The following is a 19,571-nucleotide window of genomic DNA, read 5'->3' as shown; positions in this document are numbered from 1 at the left end:
ACAGCTGATAACATCATAAGGTGCTGGGATTGGCCCCTTACTCCGATTTGTGATCTGCCAAATCTCAGGGGGCGTGCAGGCAGCTCATGCAAGGGAAGACGTCATATGACAACCTCCCGGCAATTGAGGCCCGTGCTGTTGCCATCATTCGGCTATAGCAGGGACGGGAGGAGGTTAAAGAGACACTCACAGTTTAAAAAAATGCTGCAGGCCATACCTACTGGCATATAACTCACGTCTGAATGTATAATCCTGTCTTATGTGGCATTACAGTTTTTCAGAATGCTAGGTTTGTTAGGCAGCTTTGGAATTAGCCCACACTCACATTGCGCAGTTTTGACGTTTTGAAATGTCAAAGGGCATGCCAAATTGGATACTATTGCCAGCAATGGTACCGTCCGAATCAGTGTGATGGTGACTTTGCGGCACCGCATAGATTCTCAAAAGTAGTTCCTGCACTACTTTTGGGGATTTTGGGGGCAATCTGAATAGACATCTGTGCATGAACCCACATAGATGTCTGTCAAATTGCCCCCAAAGTCCCATTGAAATGCCAGTTTGAACTCGCATGATTTCAAACTGGATGTAAGCGCTGTGCAAACTGTTGGCGCTATATAAATCCTGAATAATAATAATAATGAGCCCAGTGATTTTGGCATAAATGATTAACTTTTTTTTAAATGTCTGTTTTTTTTTTTAATTTTGTGAAAAGGTTTAAATAGTGAGACTAATAAAGGGACCATTGCTTTGCACAGGAGCAAGCTTGAGAAAGTAGCTTCCATAACCCTTCAGACCCATTTAAAATTGATCTGGACTAAAAAAAGATGGAGACCTAGAACTGTTAAGTTAGCCTAAACCGCACAATAAAAAATATTGTCCTTGAATTCCTGTCACAAAAATACGTAGTGCACTTTCTAGTATGAGAATGTGCTTAGGCCAGGGTTTCTCAACCAGGGTTCTGTAGAACCCTTAGGTTTCTCTAGAGGTTTCTAGGGGTTCCCTGAGCAATGGTCAATTTCTGCCTCTCAGGTAAGTTCTCAATGACACCATTGATCTTTTTAGTTATCTGTAAGGGGGTAATTCTTAATAACCACAAGTGTAAAAAGCATTCTTCTCATTGGCCATCACACTAATGTATGATGAGTTGTAGATTTTTTATTTTTAGCAGGGGTTCCCCAAGATTGGAGAATTATTTCCAGGGTTCCTCTGTGTTGAAAAGGTTGAGAAAGGCTGGCTTAGGCACTCTCCTGTGCCTATAGTCTCATAATTGTATATCTGCAGTGTGAGATCTAAGGCGATCCTGCTTCTTGCTGCTAATCTCAAGAGATTTGGAGTGATATTTGTTGAAGGTATCACTGTCCTGCTGGAAGCTCTAAAATGAGGAAGGAAACGGTCTATACCAGGATTACCACCTTGACACAGAGAGACAATGCAGAACAAGACATGGTAAGTCAGTAATGGGGAAAGATCAGCTGCCGGGAGGCTACAGGTACTAGTTACTTGCCTTTTGACCTCTGCCAGGCTTTTTGGGCACTGCTCCCAGAGTTCAATTCCTCTTTCAAGCCCTGTCTACCTTTAAAAAACACCTTAATTTCTCCTTCCTCTTTCATTCCAGCACATTTTATCAAAATTGCATAATTCTGCTGAAGTCTCTTGATCTTTGATAGTTTAGGGATGTGAAAATTCTCATTTACTCTCATTGGTTCATATCAGTGTATTCTTCTCTTCTATATAAATGTTGTGTACTGTGATGGACAATATTTTAGCACTTGACAAAATTTAACACGTCTACTTTTCAAAAATGTTTTTATTTGACAGCTTGGATTCCAGACTGTTGCCCTTTTCACCAACCTTTTCCTAAAACGGGGAGATTGGACACTGGTTTGTAGTTTGCAAGGATCTCAGGATACATGGATGGCTTTTTTTAGCTATGGCCTAACAATGTCTCGAGAGAATCCCCATTTTGAGAGAGAACTGTACAATTTTTTTGTTCCACTAGCTCAATCACTTCAAGACTGGACTGCTTCACCCCTTCCTGCCAAAGCCATTTTTCAGCAATATCACACTTTAATTAACAATTTAAAGGATTTCTATTTACATTTCAGGGCTACTGTTTAGTTAAAACATATTTAGCATGTTTGTTAAAATAAAACCTCTGCAAGGAATGGTATAAACCCAAAGGGGTATGACATTTTCTCATATTTTAGTCCACATATTTTCCTATTTATATGATAAGTGTTTTTTTTTTTTTTTTTTTTTTTTAGCAAAGGTAAGTATTAGCCTGGAGAATCCTCCACCTAGGCTAAAACATAGGAAATTGTACTTCACCAAGGGACACAGGATTTAGAAGCAAAATGTGTACACTGCTGCTATAAGGCCAAGCTTGAAATGTCTAGATTTGCTTATACAGTTACTTTAGAGCAGGGGTCAAGTCCTGGGGAAAAAAGTGTGGGAACTCCCAAGATCCACTCGCCCACCAAAATAAAAATGTTGCGTTAATATGCACGAACACTTCAAAAAGTGGTATTTTTCATCCAAATTTTGTATTGTGTGTATGAAGCTTAACTGTTAGTACATAAAGAAAAAACAATCCTCAATAAACATAAATACGGTAATTCTCTGAATAATCAGCATTCATTCATTTGCGCTTCCATGCAAATGTGAACATCATGTTCTGATCTTTATTGGGGAATGTTATTTTGTATATAGAGTGTTTATGTGGTGAGTTTACACTTTTCATTGAACAGAGTTTGGATAACACAGGGTTAAACGGAAAGGTCATAAATGAACTGCACATTATCTGGACAGAATGCTTGGGGAGATAGTGATGTGTTCCTGCTTAGGAGATGTATGTTAGCTTTGGGGGCGGTAAACTCTGCAGGGCTCCAACACACACTCGCTGCTATTCCAACCCTTCACATATTTCCACATAAACTTCCCTCCTGGCATTAAACTTTGCCAGGTATTGTGCTCAGCTTACCACCTCAAACTGATGTTCCTCCATCAGCTCACCTCTCTCCCTGCATGTCCTGTGAGCAGAATAGCTGTGCTCCTCCTCTGGGTTCTCTCATCATATGGCACTGAAGATAGAGGAGGGGGGATTCAGCAGGACACACAGAGCAAGTATGCAGGAGACTGGGGGGGGGGATGAGGAGACAGAATATCAGGAGGGGCCGGCAGGGAGGAGCGCATCACGAGAGGTCTGACTAAATACAATCTCTTAGCAGCAGGGACCTGATCTACCCATCAGCTAGCTGTGATTGACAGGTAGATCGAAGCGGAAGCTGTCATTGGGGCCCCCTACTGGCAATGCCTGAATGGTCAGGTGTGCGGCACTTACTATTGTGAACTGTGTCGGCAGCTGCTGGTGTAGCACCTACCACACAGCTTGCATATTTCAAAGTCTTGCAGGCATGGCTGCTAATGGGAACTGAGTTCCTGTTGTGGAAAAAGTACAGGAACTCCGTTCCCATGCGTTCCCGCAGGACTTGAGCCCTGCTTTAGAGTCTTGATCATTATGACATATGGTTTTCACTAAATGTTGTCTTGGTTTATGCATTTTTATGCTCAGCCTAGTTTGCTCAGGTTTGTGACCAGGTTACTTAGTTTTTCAGGGTGTTTGGACACTTTTCATGCTGTCTAATTTCTTATTTTGTTATTTTCCTAGAACATATTTGCATACTGTATAACATTTTAATTTTGTCCATCAAAGCACTTTAATGGCTCTGCCCCTATGGGTTTAGAGCACTTTGGCTACACAACTTCCAACAGCTTATATAAAATATTACAATATAATATATATGTGGGTTTTAAATTTTAGATTGTAATTGATTTTTGCTATGATAGGAGTAAAATTATTTGACTACATATCTGGCTTGAAAAACACACACACTTCTGTATAATAAATGGAGACTTTGAAGAGAACAAAAACAAAGCAGAAGCAAATGTAAGAAAAATGTTTGCAGTTTATAAATCATGTATACATGGCTTAATAAGACATGACTTCATAATGTGTCTCATCAAAAAGTGCTCTTGGGCCCCTTCCAGCCCCAACCCAACCCCACCCCACCCCACCCCCCATCTAAACCATTCTAAGGTAAATGCACTTTCATTGTTATGAAACATTTCTGGTGCAATAACTGCTTTCCTTCTAGGTCGGCCTTTCTTATTTCTAGTCCTTGTTGGCCTCCAACAGGTCATGTTTTCCAGCACTCTTCAAAGTATCCAAAAAGTATAGAGATATGAAGAGGCATAAAATCTCGTATCTGTGAAGAAGAAGAAAGCTGGGCTTGTACATTGAAATCTGAAAAACATGCACTTTTGGCAGTCACCAACTTGCTATTCTAGACAGCACTCAATTCTCAGAAGCGTCATTCCCCATCTTTAACCCTCATCTACGTAAAATTGCTGCCTCTGGCTGTTGAGGATATTTGTGTTTCAGCTTCAGGGAGGAGAAGAGGCTCTTGCTTACATCCAGAATTTCCATCAAGAGTCTTACAAATGAGATGCGTCAGACTGCAAAACATTTTAAAAGCAGCAACACAGCAGCAGAGTTGATCACCTGAGCCTGTGCCAGGAATGTAGAAGCAGAATTCTCTACCATCATGCTGGTGCCTGAGGAAAAAAAAAACAAAGAACATTTTTTTAAAGGGTGTAAATAAAGCAGCGGCGCTTTACAAGGAACACCAAACTAACAACAACAGAAAATAATCCAGAGTGAATGCCACAGCAGATTAGAATTGCCAGTAACAGGTAACCGTGGCCTTTGTAGGATGGGATTTGAGATGAAACTATAATTCAAGTTTACAAGGGCTCAACCTTTTTGGGTCCATTTTTACTATAACTGTGGTTTTGCTTACATTTATCTGAGAACATATCTAGTACTGTAAATAAGCACCTTATGGAAAGGCAGGTGTATCTTTTTATTTTAGGGAAGTACCACACCATGTGGGGTGCTGGTTATACCGCCTACCTACATTTAGGATAAGAAATTTACTGTCATAATTGTAAAGGCTTTGTAAATAAGGTGACTGGGAGAAAAAAAAGAAGGAATGAAAGAAAGGGGGTGTTGTTAACTTAACATTGACACTCTTTGCAGATCACAAATGCAGAGCACTTTGAACACAGTGTGGGAAACGCGCACAGATTACGGGTTTTTCCGGCACCATGCTGTAATGTGAATCTAAATATAGAAGGGGTACAGCACTAAGGATCATGAAAATAAATTACATAACATAAACAGTATCCCCCACACCAGCATCTGTGACATAAATATGCATTCACACTCTACACCAGGGGTAGCAAACCTTGGCACTCCAGCTGTAGTGAAACTACAAATCCCATCATGTCTCTGCCTCCAGGAGTCATGCCTCTGATTGTCAGGGTCTTGCATTGTATCATGGGACTTGTAGTTTCAAAATAGATGGAGGGCCAAGGTCGCCTACCCCTGCTCAACACCATAGATTGTAACGTGATCCTAGCTTAATGATACAACCCTAAGATGTTTATTTGTCACTCTTTGAACATATCTGGGGGAAAGCCTTCTAATGTTACAAGCCCTCAGGTGTGTTCATTATTGGTAGCGTAACATTTTGTAACTTGTAGCAAACAATCAGAGGTCATTTTTTGATATGGTTGTCTATATTGTCATTATTTGCTGGGGGAATCTACACTTTACACAATAAATGCTGCTTTACCCTGAATAAGCCTGCTAAATGAGAATGCGATGGAAAATTTGAAGAAAGGACAAAGGGAAGTATTAAAGTCCAAGACAGAGGTCTCCAAACTGCACACCATTAACTTAAAGGGGTTGTAAAGGCAGAAGGATTTTTATCTTAATGCAGCAGCCCCCTCAGCTCCCCTAATACTTACCTGAGCCCCATCTAGATCCAATAATGTTGCAGAAGTGTCTCATCTGCCCAGGACTCCCCTGCTCATTGGCTGAGACAGCAGCGAAGCAATATTGGCTCATGCTGCTGTCAATCAAAGTCAGTCAATGAGGAGAGAAAGGGAGTGAGGCCTGAATGGACAGAGGGAGCTGTGGCTCAGCTTGGGTGCCCCTATAGCAGTGTTTCTCAAATCCAGTCCTCAGGCCCCCCCAACAGGTCACGTTTTCAGGTTTTCCATTATTTTTCACAGGTGATTTGATCAGTTTCACTGCTTTAGCAATTACCACAGCCGTTTCATCTGAGGGAAATCCTGAAAACATGACCTGTTGGAGGGGCCTGAGAACTGGATTTGAGAAACACTGCCCTATAGCAAGCTGCTTGCTGTGGGGCACTTAACAGGAGGGTGGAGCAGATGTGCCAAAGAGGGACCTGAGAAGAGGAGGATTGGGGCTGCTCTGTGAAAAACCACTGCACAGAGCAGGTACGTATAACATGTTTGTATGTGTTTAACTAAAAAATCTACTTTCCATGCCTGCTAGTTTCTAAGTTTCTGCAATTGATGTCTATGTGGCTACCTTTTGCAACAACTATTTGCAGTTATAAAACAGGAAGCATTCTGTTTGGTGAGTTTGCACTTTTTTCTGGTAATTGACAGAGCACACGCTTTTGGTTGATTCTCATGGACGATCTCATAGTGATGATTTGAGTATGATTTGAGTATATTTTCACACACTATTTGGTGAGCAGTATGTCATTTGTGAGCACTTATTTCTAACAAATACTATACTATGGTATCGTTCTCTTTTTGCTCTGGTATATAAGCTAATATTGGCCCCAGGGGAAAAGAGAGGTACTGGAATGGACAAAGGCTGTAACGGATTTATGGCTGGGTTCACACTGCTGCGGCAGCGAGAACCGGATGTGATTCGCACCGCACTGCAGTGCAAATCACATCCGATCTCTGTGCGATGCGAGTTCAGCCATACAGATAGTATGGCTGAATTCGCATCGCACCCGCCGCAAACTCGCACGGGACCCTTTTTTTGGTCCGCAGCTGAATCGGATCGCATGGGTGTTCACACCATGCGATCCGATTCCTGTCTGAGTTTGCAGATCGCACTGCGATATGCAAACTGATCTGGGGGTGTCATTAACATTTCACTGACACTCCCAGCAGTCCGCATAGGGCAGTGTGAACTGCCGGCGGGAGGCATGCGATGCGGGAAAACGCTGCGGATTCGCGGTGTTCCCACATCGCTCCAGTGTGAACCCAGCCTAAAGGCGAACCTCATAAATTTGTATCAGGTGATTTTGTTGCATATGATTTTTCAGCTATCGCTTCTGATGAGTTTACAATCAGTTGGGAGACCGATGACGCATAGGAGTTGATTTACTGTAGCAAATGAGGCAAAGCGCCACTTTGCAAAGAATAACAAATCACGTGCCAGGAAAATAGAAAAGATTGAAAATATAATTTTTGCTTGCACATAAAGCCAAATAATGCCTCTGTAGGTGAGTGACTGACTCTCACATGATGTGAACTGGAACCCAGGTTGCTGCACAGCTTGTCTGTGAGATTCATTAACCTGCACAAGTCCAGAATATTGCTGTAATCCCTGGTATCTTTATTGAAGCATTAAAATCACATCACAGGTGTGACAGGAACATGAAAGGTAACACGTTTCACGTCTAGTCAGGGCTTACTCAAACCTCATATACACATACATTGCATGAAATATATATATATATATATATATATATATATATATATATATATACACACACACACACACACACACACACATACATATAATCACATGATACAAGTGAGCATAAACAATTGAACAGTTAACCAATCAATGAAAAATGCACTCATATTACACTTATGAGAGCCTATGCTCCTTGCCTTCCCATACTAACATGTCATATGACACATAAATCAAAAAATCATAAACAGAACAAGCCACACAAACCTCCTCCAACCTGTCACACACCAACACAGATCTAGCAGCAACTACTGGATGACCGTGCAGGAGAGCACATGAAAGAAGACAGTCAGTCATATATAGCAGGACAACCTCACAAACTAAGTACACATAATGTTGTTTCCTCTTCTAACAGACTGTGTAGCTAACAAGCCATTCAGAACTTGCCAGAAAACCAATGATGACCTATAACATAATACATCTGAAAAACTACAAAATATGTTGGGTGAAATAAAGTGTCCAAAAATTCTAAATATGAATAAAAGATCAAAATAATCCAACAAAAACAGACCCCTGGGAACCCAATACAAAAATGTTACAGTTGGACACAAAAAAAAAATGTACAGTTGGATGAAGTAGGAATGATCCTTGTATGAACAAAACACAGATGTAATACAAAACCCACTTACTGACTCAATTAAATGTGGTGTGATATAAATGAACATCAGTGCCATATTGGCTGTTAATAAAATTATTTAAACCAAAATGCCACTGTGTTTTATATATATATATATAATCTCACACAACCTTACAACAATATAGGCCAGCAGTAACTAGAACCTAGAACTAGGACCCAGGTGCAAAAAATTATGGAGGGCCCCCCTGACCTCCGGCCAGAGCCCTTCCCATTGATCTCAGGGGGAGCAGGACCCGGATAGAAGGGGGAACAAATCCCCTCCATTTTCCTCATGTAGCCACTGAATGCCTATCAGAGGGAGAGGAGGAGAAGCAGAATTTTAGTGTCTGTAGTAGAAAAATGGGGGGGGGGGATTTGTTCCTCTAAATGCCCCCCCATCCAGGTGGTCGGGGCAACATGTGTGCTATTACAATTGTAACCCCTGTAGTTATGCCCCTGGGATGAGAGGGTGGCAGCAGTGTTGGTGGGGGATGGGATGCGTGGCAGCGGCGAGGGAGAGATGGGATCAGTGGCAGCAGTGGTGGTTGGGTAGGGATGGGATGGGATCAGTGACAGCGGTGGTGGTGGGGGGATGGGATCAGTGGCAAGGGTTGTGGTTGGGGGGTGAGATCAGTGGTTGGGGGGATTAAATGGGATGAGTGGCAGAGGTGGTGGGGGAATGGGATCAGTGCCAAGGGTGATGGTTGGGGGAGGGTGGGATGGGTGGTAGTGGAAGGGGGGGATTGGATGGGATGAGTGGCAGCGGTGGTGGGAGGATGGGATCCATGGCGAGGATGGTGGTTGGGGGAGGGTGGGATGGGTGGTAGTGGAAAGGGGGGATTGGATGGGATGAGTGGCAGCAGTGGTGGGAGGATGGGATCCATGGCGAGGATGGTGGTTGGGGGCGGTGGGATGGGATTGAGTGGTGGGGAGGGGAATGGTATCAGTGGCAAGGATGGGGTCAGTGGCAGTAGTGGTCATGGTGGGGTGGATCAGTGGCAGTAGTGGTGGTGTGGGGGGTATCAGGGTATCAGTGGCAGTAGTGGTGGTGGTGTGGGGGATCAGTGGCAGTAGTGGTGGTGGTATCAGGGTATCAGTGGCAGTAGTGGTGGTTGTGTGGGGGGTATCAGTGGCAGTAGTGGTGGTGTGGGGGGGGTATCAGTGGCAGTAGTGGTAGTGTGGGGGGATCAGTGGCAGTAGTGGTGGTGTGGGGGATCAGTGGCAGTAGTGGTGGTTTGGGGGGGATCAGTGGCAGTAGTGGTGTGGGAGGATCAGTACAGTAGTGGTGGTGTGGGAGGATCAGTACAGTAGTGGTGGTGTGGGAGGATCAGTGGCAGTAGTTGTGTGGGGCGGGGGGATCAGTACAGTAGTGGTGGTGTGGGGATCAGTGGCAGTAATGAATCATGGAATGGTATCAGTGGCAAGGATGGGGTCAGTGGCAGTAGTGGTCATGGTGGTGTGGATCAGTGGCAGTAGTGGTGGTGTGGGGGGTATCAGAGTATCAGTGGCAGTAGTGGTGGTGGTGTGGGGGATCAGTGGCAGTAGTAGTGGTGGTATCAGGGTATCAGTGGCAGTAGTGGTGGTGGTGTGGGGGTATCAGTGGCAGTAGTGGTGGTGGTGTGGGGGGCATCAATGGCAGTAGTGGTGGTGTGGGGATCAGTGGCCGTAGTGGTGGTGTGGGGGGATCAGTGGCTGTAGTGGTGGTGGTATGGGGATCAGTGGCAGTAGTGGTGGTGTGGGGATCAGTACAGTAGTGGTGGTGTGGGGATCAGTGGCAGTAGTGGTGTGGGGCGGGGGGATCAGTACAGTAGTGGTGGTGTGGGGATCATTGGCAGTAATGGTGTGTGGGGGAATCAGTGCAGTAGTGGTGGTGTGGGGATCAGTGGCAGTGTTGATATTGAGGGATGGGTGCCACTCACTTGCAGATCACTCTGTTCCCTGCTGGGTCTTGCTTGGGTGAGCACTGAGCAGAGGGGATGGGCGGGGCCTGTGAGTGCAGGCAGGGCCAAAGAAGATGGGCAGAGCGGGCGGGGACTGTGCCCGTGAGTTCAGGCAGAGAGTATGGGTGGAGAGGATGGGTGAAGTGGACAGGGACTGTGCCCCTAAGTGTGGGATGAGAGGATGGGCGGTGCCTTGCAGTGTGTCCGTGAATGCGCTCGGTAAGGATGGGCGGATCGGCAGGAGAGGATGGGCGGAGCGGACTCCCCGTGAATGACTGTACACCATGAGTGTACTGTACTATCTTCCAGGTGGCGGCGGGCCCCCCTACAGTGGCGGAACCAGAGGGCCCAGTTGCCAATGCGACTGGTGCGACCCTGGTAATTCCGCCACTGCAGGCCAGACCAACACACCCTGCAGATGGTACTAACAGCTCCCTTGTTCATTCATAAAAATGTGTAAGGTGCCACGGCCTACTGGAACTCTACTGCGTAAATGGTTTTTGCTCGCACATGATTGGATGATAGATTGCTTCTGCTCATTTACTAAGCTCTGGAGCAACTGCACTTTGCAACGTGCACAGTCTATTTGCCTTTAGTAAATCAACCCTATAGATTCTAAATACACCTAATTAGTGGAAGAGAATTACAATAACAATGGATTATGAAAGGACAGTGTTAATATTTGATGTAACAGTAATAAGAAGAGCCGGCAACACTGTAATCCTTGAAGTGCCGTTTATTGGTACATCAGAGTGACAGTAAAACAAAAGCAAAGTGCTTTGCACAGCTGCTAGCTCACAGACCTGGTTGCAGAGACCGTTAATGATCAGATACCAAGCAGAGTAGACATTAGACATGCTTTGTGATCATATGCATGTTAGAGGCTTCATGGATAACATAAGTAGAGATGGGCGAACACTCCCCTGTTCAGCTCGCAAAACAGAACTCCAGAACAGGGGAAAAGATCTAACCTGAATGGTGAACACCATTGAAGTCTATGGAAGCTGAACAGGAAAAAGCAAAAGTGCCCATTTTGAAGGCTTATATGCAAGTAATTAGCCATAAAAGGGTTATGGGGGATGGGTACTGCCCTGTGGGACATGTATCAATGCAAGAACATTTTTTAAAAATTATAATTTTTTCGGGAGCAGTGATTTTAAAGAGGAGGGCCATTTAAAAAAAAAAAAAAAAGTCAGCAGCTGCAAACACTGCAGCTGCTGACTTAATAAACACACTTACCTGTCCAGGGCGCCCGCGATGTCGGCCGCCCGAGGCCGACCCGTCCCTCGGCTCTCGGGTCCCGGCGCCGCCATTCCCTCTAAGGGAAACAGGCAGTGGAGCCTTATGGCTTCACTGCCCGTTTCCTACTGCGCATGCGCGAGTCCCGCAGCACTTTCTGAATGGGACGCGCTGTGTTCTGGAACACACAGTTCCCAGAACACAGCGCGACCCATTACCCAGAAGACGCCGCGACGAGGAGAGAAGACAGAAGATCTCCGCGGAGGAGGAAGAGGAAGATTAGGATTATGTGCCTAGCAACAGGCATTTCGGGTAAGTAAAAAAAAAATATTTTTTCATTTTTTTTTTTTCATTTTTTTGTAATTTTTTATATTTTTTTGTTTTCAGGGTGGCCCTCCACTTTAATGATGCTTAAAGTGCAACAATAAAAATGAAAACTCCTTTATATATATAGTGCCTGTTTTTGACAATTCCTTTATTTAAAAAAAAACTGTAAATCGATCATCAATCATGCCGCCCACTACACATGAAAAAGAACAAAAAAGATGGTCTACCGTCATTGTAGCCCATTATATAGGTAATTAATCATTTAATAGTTTATTATTTTTTCAAATAATTAAATAAAATTTATTTGATTTATTGCACAGATTATCCTAATTTTTATGGAGTTTCCTGTACCCTAGCTTTATGCTTAAAGCCTATACTGCTATTCCCCATTTATGTATAGATGATTCCCGTTTATCTATAGGGAATGTAAGTAATGATTGCATCTACCTCTCTCTATATATGTGTTATTTTTTCCTATTTTTACTAATTTTCTTTTAAATTTGTCACACCCGATCCCATGATGCTCCCCAAAAACTCTAGTCCTACACTCCCCCCCCTTTTTTTTTCTGGTCTTGGGATATGGGAGCATGTTTTTTTTTTTAAACATTTATGTATTATGTCTTTTGTGATATATTATATGTAATTTTTATTATTATATAAAAAATCTAAATGTTGTTATTTTCAGAAAAACGCCAAAAGCTCCTCCAAAAATGTTTAGTATAATGCGTAACATGTAGAGCATTCCTGAGCTGAGTTATCTATGATACACTGTTCATAATTTTTGGTTTTCTTTTATGTTATATATGTATCATAACAAAATGGAAATGTATGAGCCTTTTTGTCCAATTGTGATGTAATTAGACCACATTGACAGTGTAATCGTTATGCTCTGAGGCAATTAGTGTATGTCTTGCACTATTTTTCTATAAATAAATATTGTTAAAATTATTTTTAAGAAAATTGTGTTTCTGCCTATAATTCATCATTTCCAACAATAGTTTTTTGTTGATTTATGCATGTACACAAGTAGTTAATTTATAAATTATTATTCTGAAGGGATATTTCCTGACAGAGAAATTTTTCCAGTATTTCCAATAAAGTATTTGCCAGTATTTCCAATAAAGTAAACAATATATGGTTTGTTTACTAAAGCTAGAGAGGGCAAACTTTGTCACAATTCTGCAGAGATCAGCTTCGAACCTCAGCTTGTTTAATTAAGCTTTAGCAAACAAAAATGGAAGTAGATTGATTTCTCTGCAGAATTGTGACTAATTTTGCCCTCTCTAGCTTTAGTAAATAAACCCCATATTGTTTACTTTATTGGAAATACTGGCAAATACGTTATTGTTAATAGTGGACAAATTCTAATAATTGTATATTCTCCAAAAACAAAACAAAAAAAAAAGCAAAGGTGGCAATACCTAAATCTTTGGGAATGTGTACTTCTGCTGGTTCCCCATCTCCACCATTTCCAGTGGCACAGAGTTGTATTGTCACATGACTGGCCCCTTCAGGAAGTGGAAGCTCTGCTCTTGTCTTGCTGGTTGCATACAGGGTAGGAGTGGATTGTGAATCAAGCCTATAAAGAAGCTGGAGAAGTAATGCTTATTTAACAAACATAGTAATATGCTGTATAGACCTTTTCAAAAAGCAAAACTGAATAAAGCCATGACTCACAGAAAAATATATTTGATTGCATGAATGTATTTTACTAAACATTACTACCTATAGCCACATCCTTAGATGTTGCCTAACATAATTACTTTATAGTTAAATTCTGAGGAAGTATTGAAAGTATTGTCTTTATACAGGAAGATCCATCAGTGCAGTAGTCAGATATCACTACAGAAGAAGAAGCTGCAATAGGCCTTATATTTAAAAAATGAAAAATATACATTGAAGAGCTCTCAAATAAATATTTACTAAAATTCATATATATATATATATATATATATATATATATATATATATATATATATATATATATATATATATATATAAAAAATCTAATATTGCATCCAACATATAATAAATGTACAACAAAGCTACTTAAATAACACTGCAAAGAATAAAAATATATATATATCCAAAGTCCAGGTTTCAAAAATACCTCTTGTAACCATAAAACACTACACTGACATAAAAAAACAAGCCCTTGAGAGTTAGGATAGCAGGTACCTAAAGAAAGTGTCATAGCTTTCCCCAATTAGAGCAAAGCAGCAGAGACACCAAGATATACTGTAGGTACTGCATGTGCACACATTACTAAATGCTTGAGCTTCATGCCCATCTTGTTGGTGAAATCCAGTCCAAAGCTAAAGAAACTTGGGGAAGAGCATAATAATACAGGTGTCTGCTACATATAACAAAAAAATGTTGTATTTTCATTAAAACCAAGCAGTATACAGTGCCTTGAAAAAGTATTCATAGCCCTTGAAATTTTCCACATTTTGTCATGTTACAACCAAAAACGTAAATGTATTTTATTGGAGTTTTATGTGATAGACCAACACAAAGTGGCACATAATAGTGAAGTGGAAGTAAAATGATTAATGGTTTTCAAACATTTTTACAAATAAATATGTGAGAAATGTGGCGTGCATGTATTCAGCCCCCTTTACTCTGATTCCCCTAACTAAAATCTAGTGGAACCAATTGCCTTCAGAAGTCATCTAATTAGTAAACAAAGTCCACCTGTGTATAATTTAATCTCAGTGTAAATAAAGTTATTCTTTGAAGTCCTCAGAGGTTCGTTAGAGAACCTTAGTGAACAAACAGCATCACAAAAGCCAAGAAACACACCAGACAGGTCAGGGATAAAGTTGTGGAGAAGTTAAAAGCAGGGTTAGGTCATAAAAAAAATCCCAGTCTTTGAACATCTCACGGAGCACTTTTCAATCCCTCATCCGAAAACAGACAATGGAAATAGTATGGTGCAACTGCAAACCTACCAAGACATGACTGTCCACCTAAACTGACAGGCCAAGCAAGGAGAGCAGTAATCAGAGAAGCAGCCAAGAAGTTTATAACTGGAGGAGCTGCAGAGATCCACAGCTCAGGTGGGAGAATCTGTCCACAGGACAACTATTAGTTGTCGACTCCACAAATCTGGTCTTTATGAAAGAGTGACAAGAAGAAAGCAATTGTTGAAAGAAAGCCATAAGAAGTCCCATTTGCAGTTTGTGAGAAGCCATGTGGGGGACATAGCAAACTTGTGATGCTTGTGCGTCGTTAACGCAACGCACAAGAGCTCAATGTACAAAATGTATCATTTTATATGATTTTTATCTATTCTGAACACTGTTATGATACTATGTATTTTTCATTAATAAACAATTTTTTCGCTACTTTCTCATTTGTTTCCACGCCTTAAAAGTCCGACCTGTTGGTAAATATTTGATATCCTTTTTGTTCCCCTAAAAATATATATACAGATGTGGCATTGTGGTTGCTTCTCCCTTTTTTCCAAGACCCAATTGGTAATCGGCGCAGCACTCACCATTTCAAGAGCTATAATTGCCAGGAAAGTGTGTGAAAGGAATATTGACAAAATTGCAAAAGACTTGAGCCTGGGGTGGAGGTTCACCTTTGTTGTGGAAATTTTAGATGTATTTATTATATGTATTGTCATAAGAGTCCTCCTGTGTTCATTCTCCCCCAGCCCGCTCTAAAAGAGCTGACTGGGGCAGACTGACGCTGGTTGAGATCAGTTAGGTAGTGGATAATATCTTGGGGTTGGAAAGAAAGGTGTTTGCGGAGTGGGGGTATGTCCGCCAGCAAAAGGGCCCCTGTACATTGTACAGACGATCGTCTGGGGACATATGCTTGCAATGCGGGCATTGGTTGTGTGCGGATGTGTGCGCATCGTCTCTGCTGTGTCTGATCAGCACATGGAGATAGGCGGTGCACATCTGTAGGTAGCTTTCCATTCACAAGAGATGAAGAATTATCCAAGTATACATTGTTCTCTGGAACAATGTATATATTAAGGATTTCTATCAACGGAATTATAGTCATCGTTCATTGGTTTTGTATGGTTTCCATCATTGAAAGCATTTGGTCAGTCTGTGTAACAGACTATTTGAATGTATACATGTCTGTAAAGGTACCTTGTATTGTATTGTATTGTATTGTCCTTATATGGGCATTAACATCCTGTTACTGCTGTGAGGTCACATCCTTTGTGGGAGGTGTTCAGCTGTTGGAGGCAAATCCTCCAGGGCGTGGCTTCCAGTGGGAAAAGTAAATAAAAAGCTTGGTCAAGGGCTCGCTTGGGGGTGGCTGACGATGAAGCAGAAGGAAACACTACTGTTGATGTCTCTTTAATGGGTAACCAGGGCGGCCTGGCTGAGGAGCAGCCAGGCTGAGATGAGGATGTAGGTTGCATTGGGCAAATCTGGTCATTGGGATGAATGTGTTGGAGAAGGTAAGCCTAGAGCATTATATCATTAAGACGGAAATGGGTGCTTATTGGAAGCACAGCGGTAGATGGAGCTGTGTGCATAGGATAGCAGCCAAATTTCTACGACATTATGGCGACTCTGCTGGGACCAAACAGAGCCCCCCATCTGCACAGGCAGAAATGGGGAGAACAGAAATACGTCTTCTCTGCCTGATGCATTGGGGAGGTTCTGCTTTGTGAAAAGAACAATTTCCCGTCTTTTTGAGATAATGCTGGAAGTTTGATTGTGTCTGTGTGTGTGCGCGCGCGTTTTGGATCAGTTTGAGTGTATGTGTTTGAAAACTGCATGTTGTGCAAGTAACTGAATGAGAAATGGATTTTTACCTATGTATGGAACATGTAGAACAGTTTGTAGCAAGTTTCTTGTGTGCCATGTGGCCTGGGGGAGGGGCGACCAGGCATATATTGTATCAGATACAATGGGAACTGTTGGCTATTCCCTGTGGATAATAGGAAGGTTTTGTTTTGAGATGAAAAGACCATGCAAGCATTTGCTGTGGGTGGGATTGTCTTGGTTTTTAGGGTGGCTGTTTGTATTTCTGAAATGTTTTTGTTTCTGTGAAAGCTGATGCCGGAATAAGTATTGAACTTTGTTTGAGAAAAAAGCTATGTTTGAGCTGGCCTGGGATATATTGTGTTATATTATGGTTTTATGTGGTGTTTTTGTTTCATTGGATAACATGTGTTACTAAGAGTGCATTCTCAATTGTGTAGTAAGATTACATACTTTTCAGTGAAACTGTTCCTAAACTGTGTGTCTAAGTGTGCATTTTCAAGTGTGTGGGTTTGTGGGGAGAGGTTGTGGTTTTGGCGGGAAAGGGCGCCATTTTGTTGGGGCCTAGCTTTTGTTGTCTGCCATGTGACCAAGCTTGGTGGCCATTTTTGAAAATCTGAGCATCCCTATAGGGGAAGGTGCAGACACCATTCCCTTGTGTGTGAAACCATGTGACATGAACCACCATCTTGTTCTTAGACCATGTGGTCTGGGCACCTCTCTCTAGGCGCCATCTCCTTTAAGTGAATTCTACTTTTGTACCTTTTATGTGATTTTTCAGTTAAGCTATTGCATTTTCTGTAGTGAATTTTTGGTTTTCAGTGTAAATCTCTATTTTGCGTTGAATTTCAGTGGATGGTGAAACTAGCTTGAACTGAGGTTTTGTACACAGCGGTGTGCTATTTTTATTTTACAAATGTATGTAAGTTTCACAGAGGGCAATTCATTGTTTTTTGTTAGGTTTGTATTGTATAGCCTGCATATGGGGCGAGGCTCCCTCTCCCTTTTCCTGTAACATTGATATGTAAATGAACTTGTTTGCTGGGTTCATGCTGCAACCTTTTAGAGACACAGGAAGTTGGTGGGAGGAGCCGGGGGTCTTCTGACTCGTGTTTGGAAGCACAATGGAAAATAATGGTGTTTGAAAGAGTATTTTAAATTTTAATTTCAGTTTTTTTTCTAAGGTTTATACTGTAATACAGTTTTGGGTAGAGAGCAAACAGGAGGCATCCATGTTTGTTGTAATATCTAGATACAGAGAGAGAAGCCACATTGTTCTGTAGAGTAAGCAGGAGTAATTGTGTTTTCTGTGCGGCTAAATCTGGCGACGCAGTGTATGGGCGTACAAAGAAAAAGCTTGTGTACGCATACACGGTGAGGGGTAGAGACTTAATTCGGGGGTGATAACACCTCAGGTGGAGTTTCTAGTTGAGGGACTAGCTGTAGTCCATTGATCCACGCAGAAGAAGACACCTGGCGGTGGTCCCCAAAGTAGGTGCAACGGTTTCCCTGGACGCAGGGGTAAGACGATAAGCCGATTCTAATCGCCATGGGCACTAGGAGGTTCATGCAAGGGAAGGATTGGAGGCTTCCCACAGTCAGACTGCTGCACAGTACATAAGGATCCTAGTTTTGGGGCTAAAGGCCATTAGCCCTTCAAAGATTGACATAGGTGGTCCAAGGATACTATTTTGGGTATCCCTCTGGAAGTTGATATATCGCAACTGAGGCTTCAGAAATCTGTAAGGCTGAGTGAGCTGATGGATGTGTAGTACTTGCTTTTGTGATTCTTAGAGGAGGAACTGTGGTTGGAATTCTTATGCCCATTTTAGAACTTTGTGTGGCTGGTCCATACAATATTCTGAGATGTCCTTGTGTCTTTCCCATTGTGTGTATTTCATTTTTTTCTATCGCTAAGAGTGAAGGCAGAATTCTATTTGGTTGTTTTTAAATTTGTAATTTTTGATTTGGAACTATGAAATATCTCCCCCACATTTGTATCTAAGCGTTTGTCTCAGGTTTTAGTATTCTCATTGTTTGTATGTGGTAACAAGAAGATGTCTGAACCCACCGCGGCAGCTCTCTTACGTGTCGCCGGTGTTGTATTTTTAGTAAGAACGTGGAAGTAAGGGTTACAGAGGGGTTTAGTTATTATCGGTTTTGAGGAATGTCAATGGCAATTTACTAATGTACACGAATGTTGCATTGTCTATGAAGGACAGAGTAAAAACTTTTGTTTATAAGGATCTTTTCAGGTCCAAGGAGTTTCTGAAAGTGTATATGAAGGTAAAAGTATCATAGGCTATTTCACAGTTTACCCTGTGTGTGTTTTCCTCCAGTTTGTAATGAGGAAAAAGGGGGGATGAGAGTGCTGAGAATGACAAATTTTCAAACCAATAATACTAACTACTCTAATTCTAGCCAAGTTTGTGACAGGTGACTGGGTCATTGTAAAGGAGATAAAGAAGATTGAAGAACGAGAAAAGGATGAGAAGTATCTTTTTATTTATATTTTTAAAGTGTATTTTCCAACTAGGTATGGAAGTGAACAGGACACATGGTGGGGTCTACTGAGTCTCCACTGAGCTCTAAGTGCCCCAGCAATGACAGCGGTGTATGAGATATATAGGCATATTGGTGTGAGGAGTTTTTGACAAACTAGTACAATCCAAACAGACATATGACAATAGAATTTAATGATACATTTCTAGAAGGTAAAATTTATTATAATTTTAAAAATAGCTCTGGTTCTTGCCAGTTTTGGTAACGGGATAACTAGGTAGCCCACAAGCGTGTTTCAGCTCTAGTTTGGTATTAATGTGGATGTACAGCTTATAAGGTAATTCCCCTAAAACAAGAAGTTCATGTGTGCTGGTGAATCTCGTCCCAGCATCTTATGTCGCGGCCGATTCTGATGGCGCGAGAGAAGGTAAGAATGTCAGGGACAGCTGGACGGGAATTTCTTGTACACGGTGGGGGATGAGCTTATGAAACGATTGAACAATTTCTCATCCATTGAGGATGGGATGTTTTCATGTAACTGTTGAAGCTACAAGGAA

The 19,571-nt window shown here is 41.9% G+C and overlaps 1 protein-coding gene across 4 annotated transcripts in view; it reads right to left on the bottom strand.

The window, feature by feature from the left end:
* Window positions 1-4,074: 4,074 nt before the first annotated feature.
* CNTN2 (contactin 2) overlaps window positions 4,075-19,571 on the bottom strand; it is a 393,010-nt gene continuing 377,513 nt past the window's right edge. For all 4 annotated transcript variants that reach the window (XM_077481283.1, XM_077481285.1, XM_077481286.1 and 1 more), the window contains 2 exons: window positions 13,198-13,366; window positions 4,075-4,614 (listed from right to left, as the gene is read on the bottom strand). In XM_077481283.1, the coding sequence (XP_077337409.1) occupies window positions 4,511-4,614; window positions 13,198-13,366 (273 nt within the window). In that variant the 3' untranslated portion in view covers window positions 4,075-4,510. The remainder of the gene's footprint in view (window positions 4,615-13,197; window positions 13,367-19,571) is intronic.

This window comes from Lithobates pipiens, unplaced genomic scaffold, assembly GCF_037356315.1.
Source record: "Lithobates pipiens isolate NorthernLeopardFrog02 unplaced genomic scaffold, aLitPip1_a1.2 Scaffold_16, whole genome shotgun sequence".
Lineage (NCBI taxonomy): Eukaryota > Metazoa > Chordata > Amphibia > Anura > Ranidae > Lithobates > Lithobates pipiens.
The sequence above is the reverse complement of the archived record's forward strand: the minus strand, read 5'-3'. Positions and strand labels throughout refer to the sequence as shown.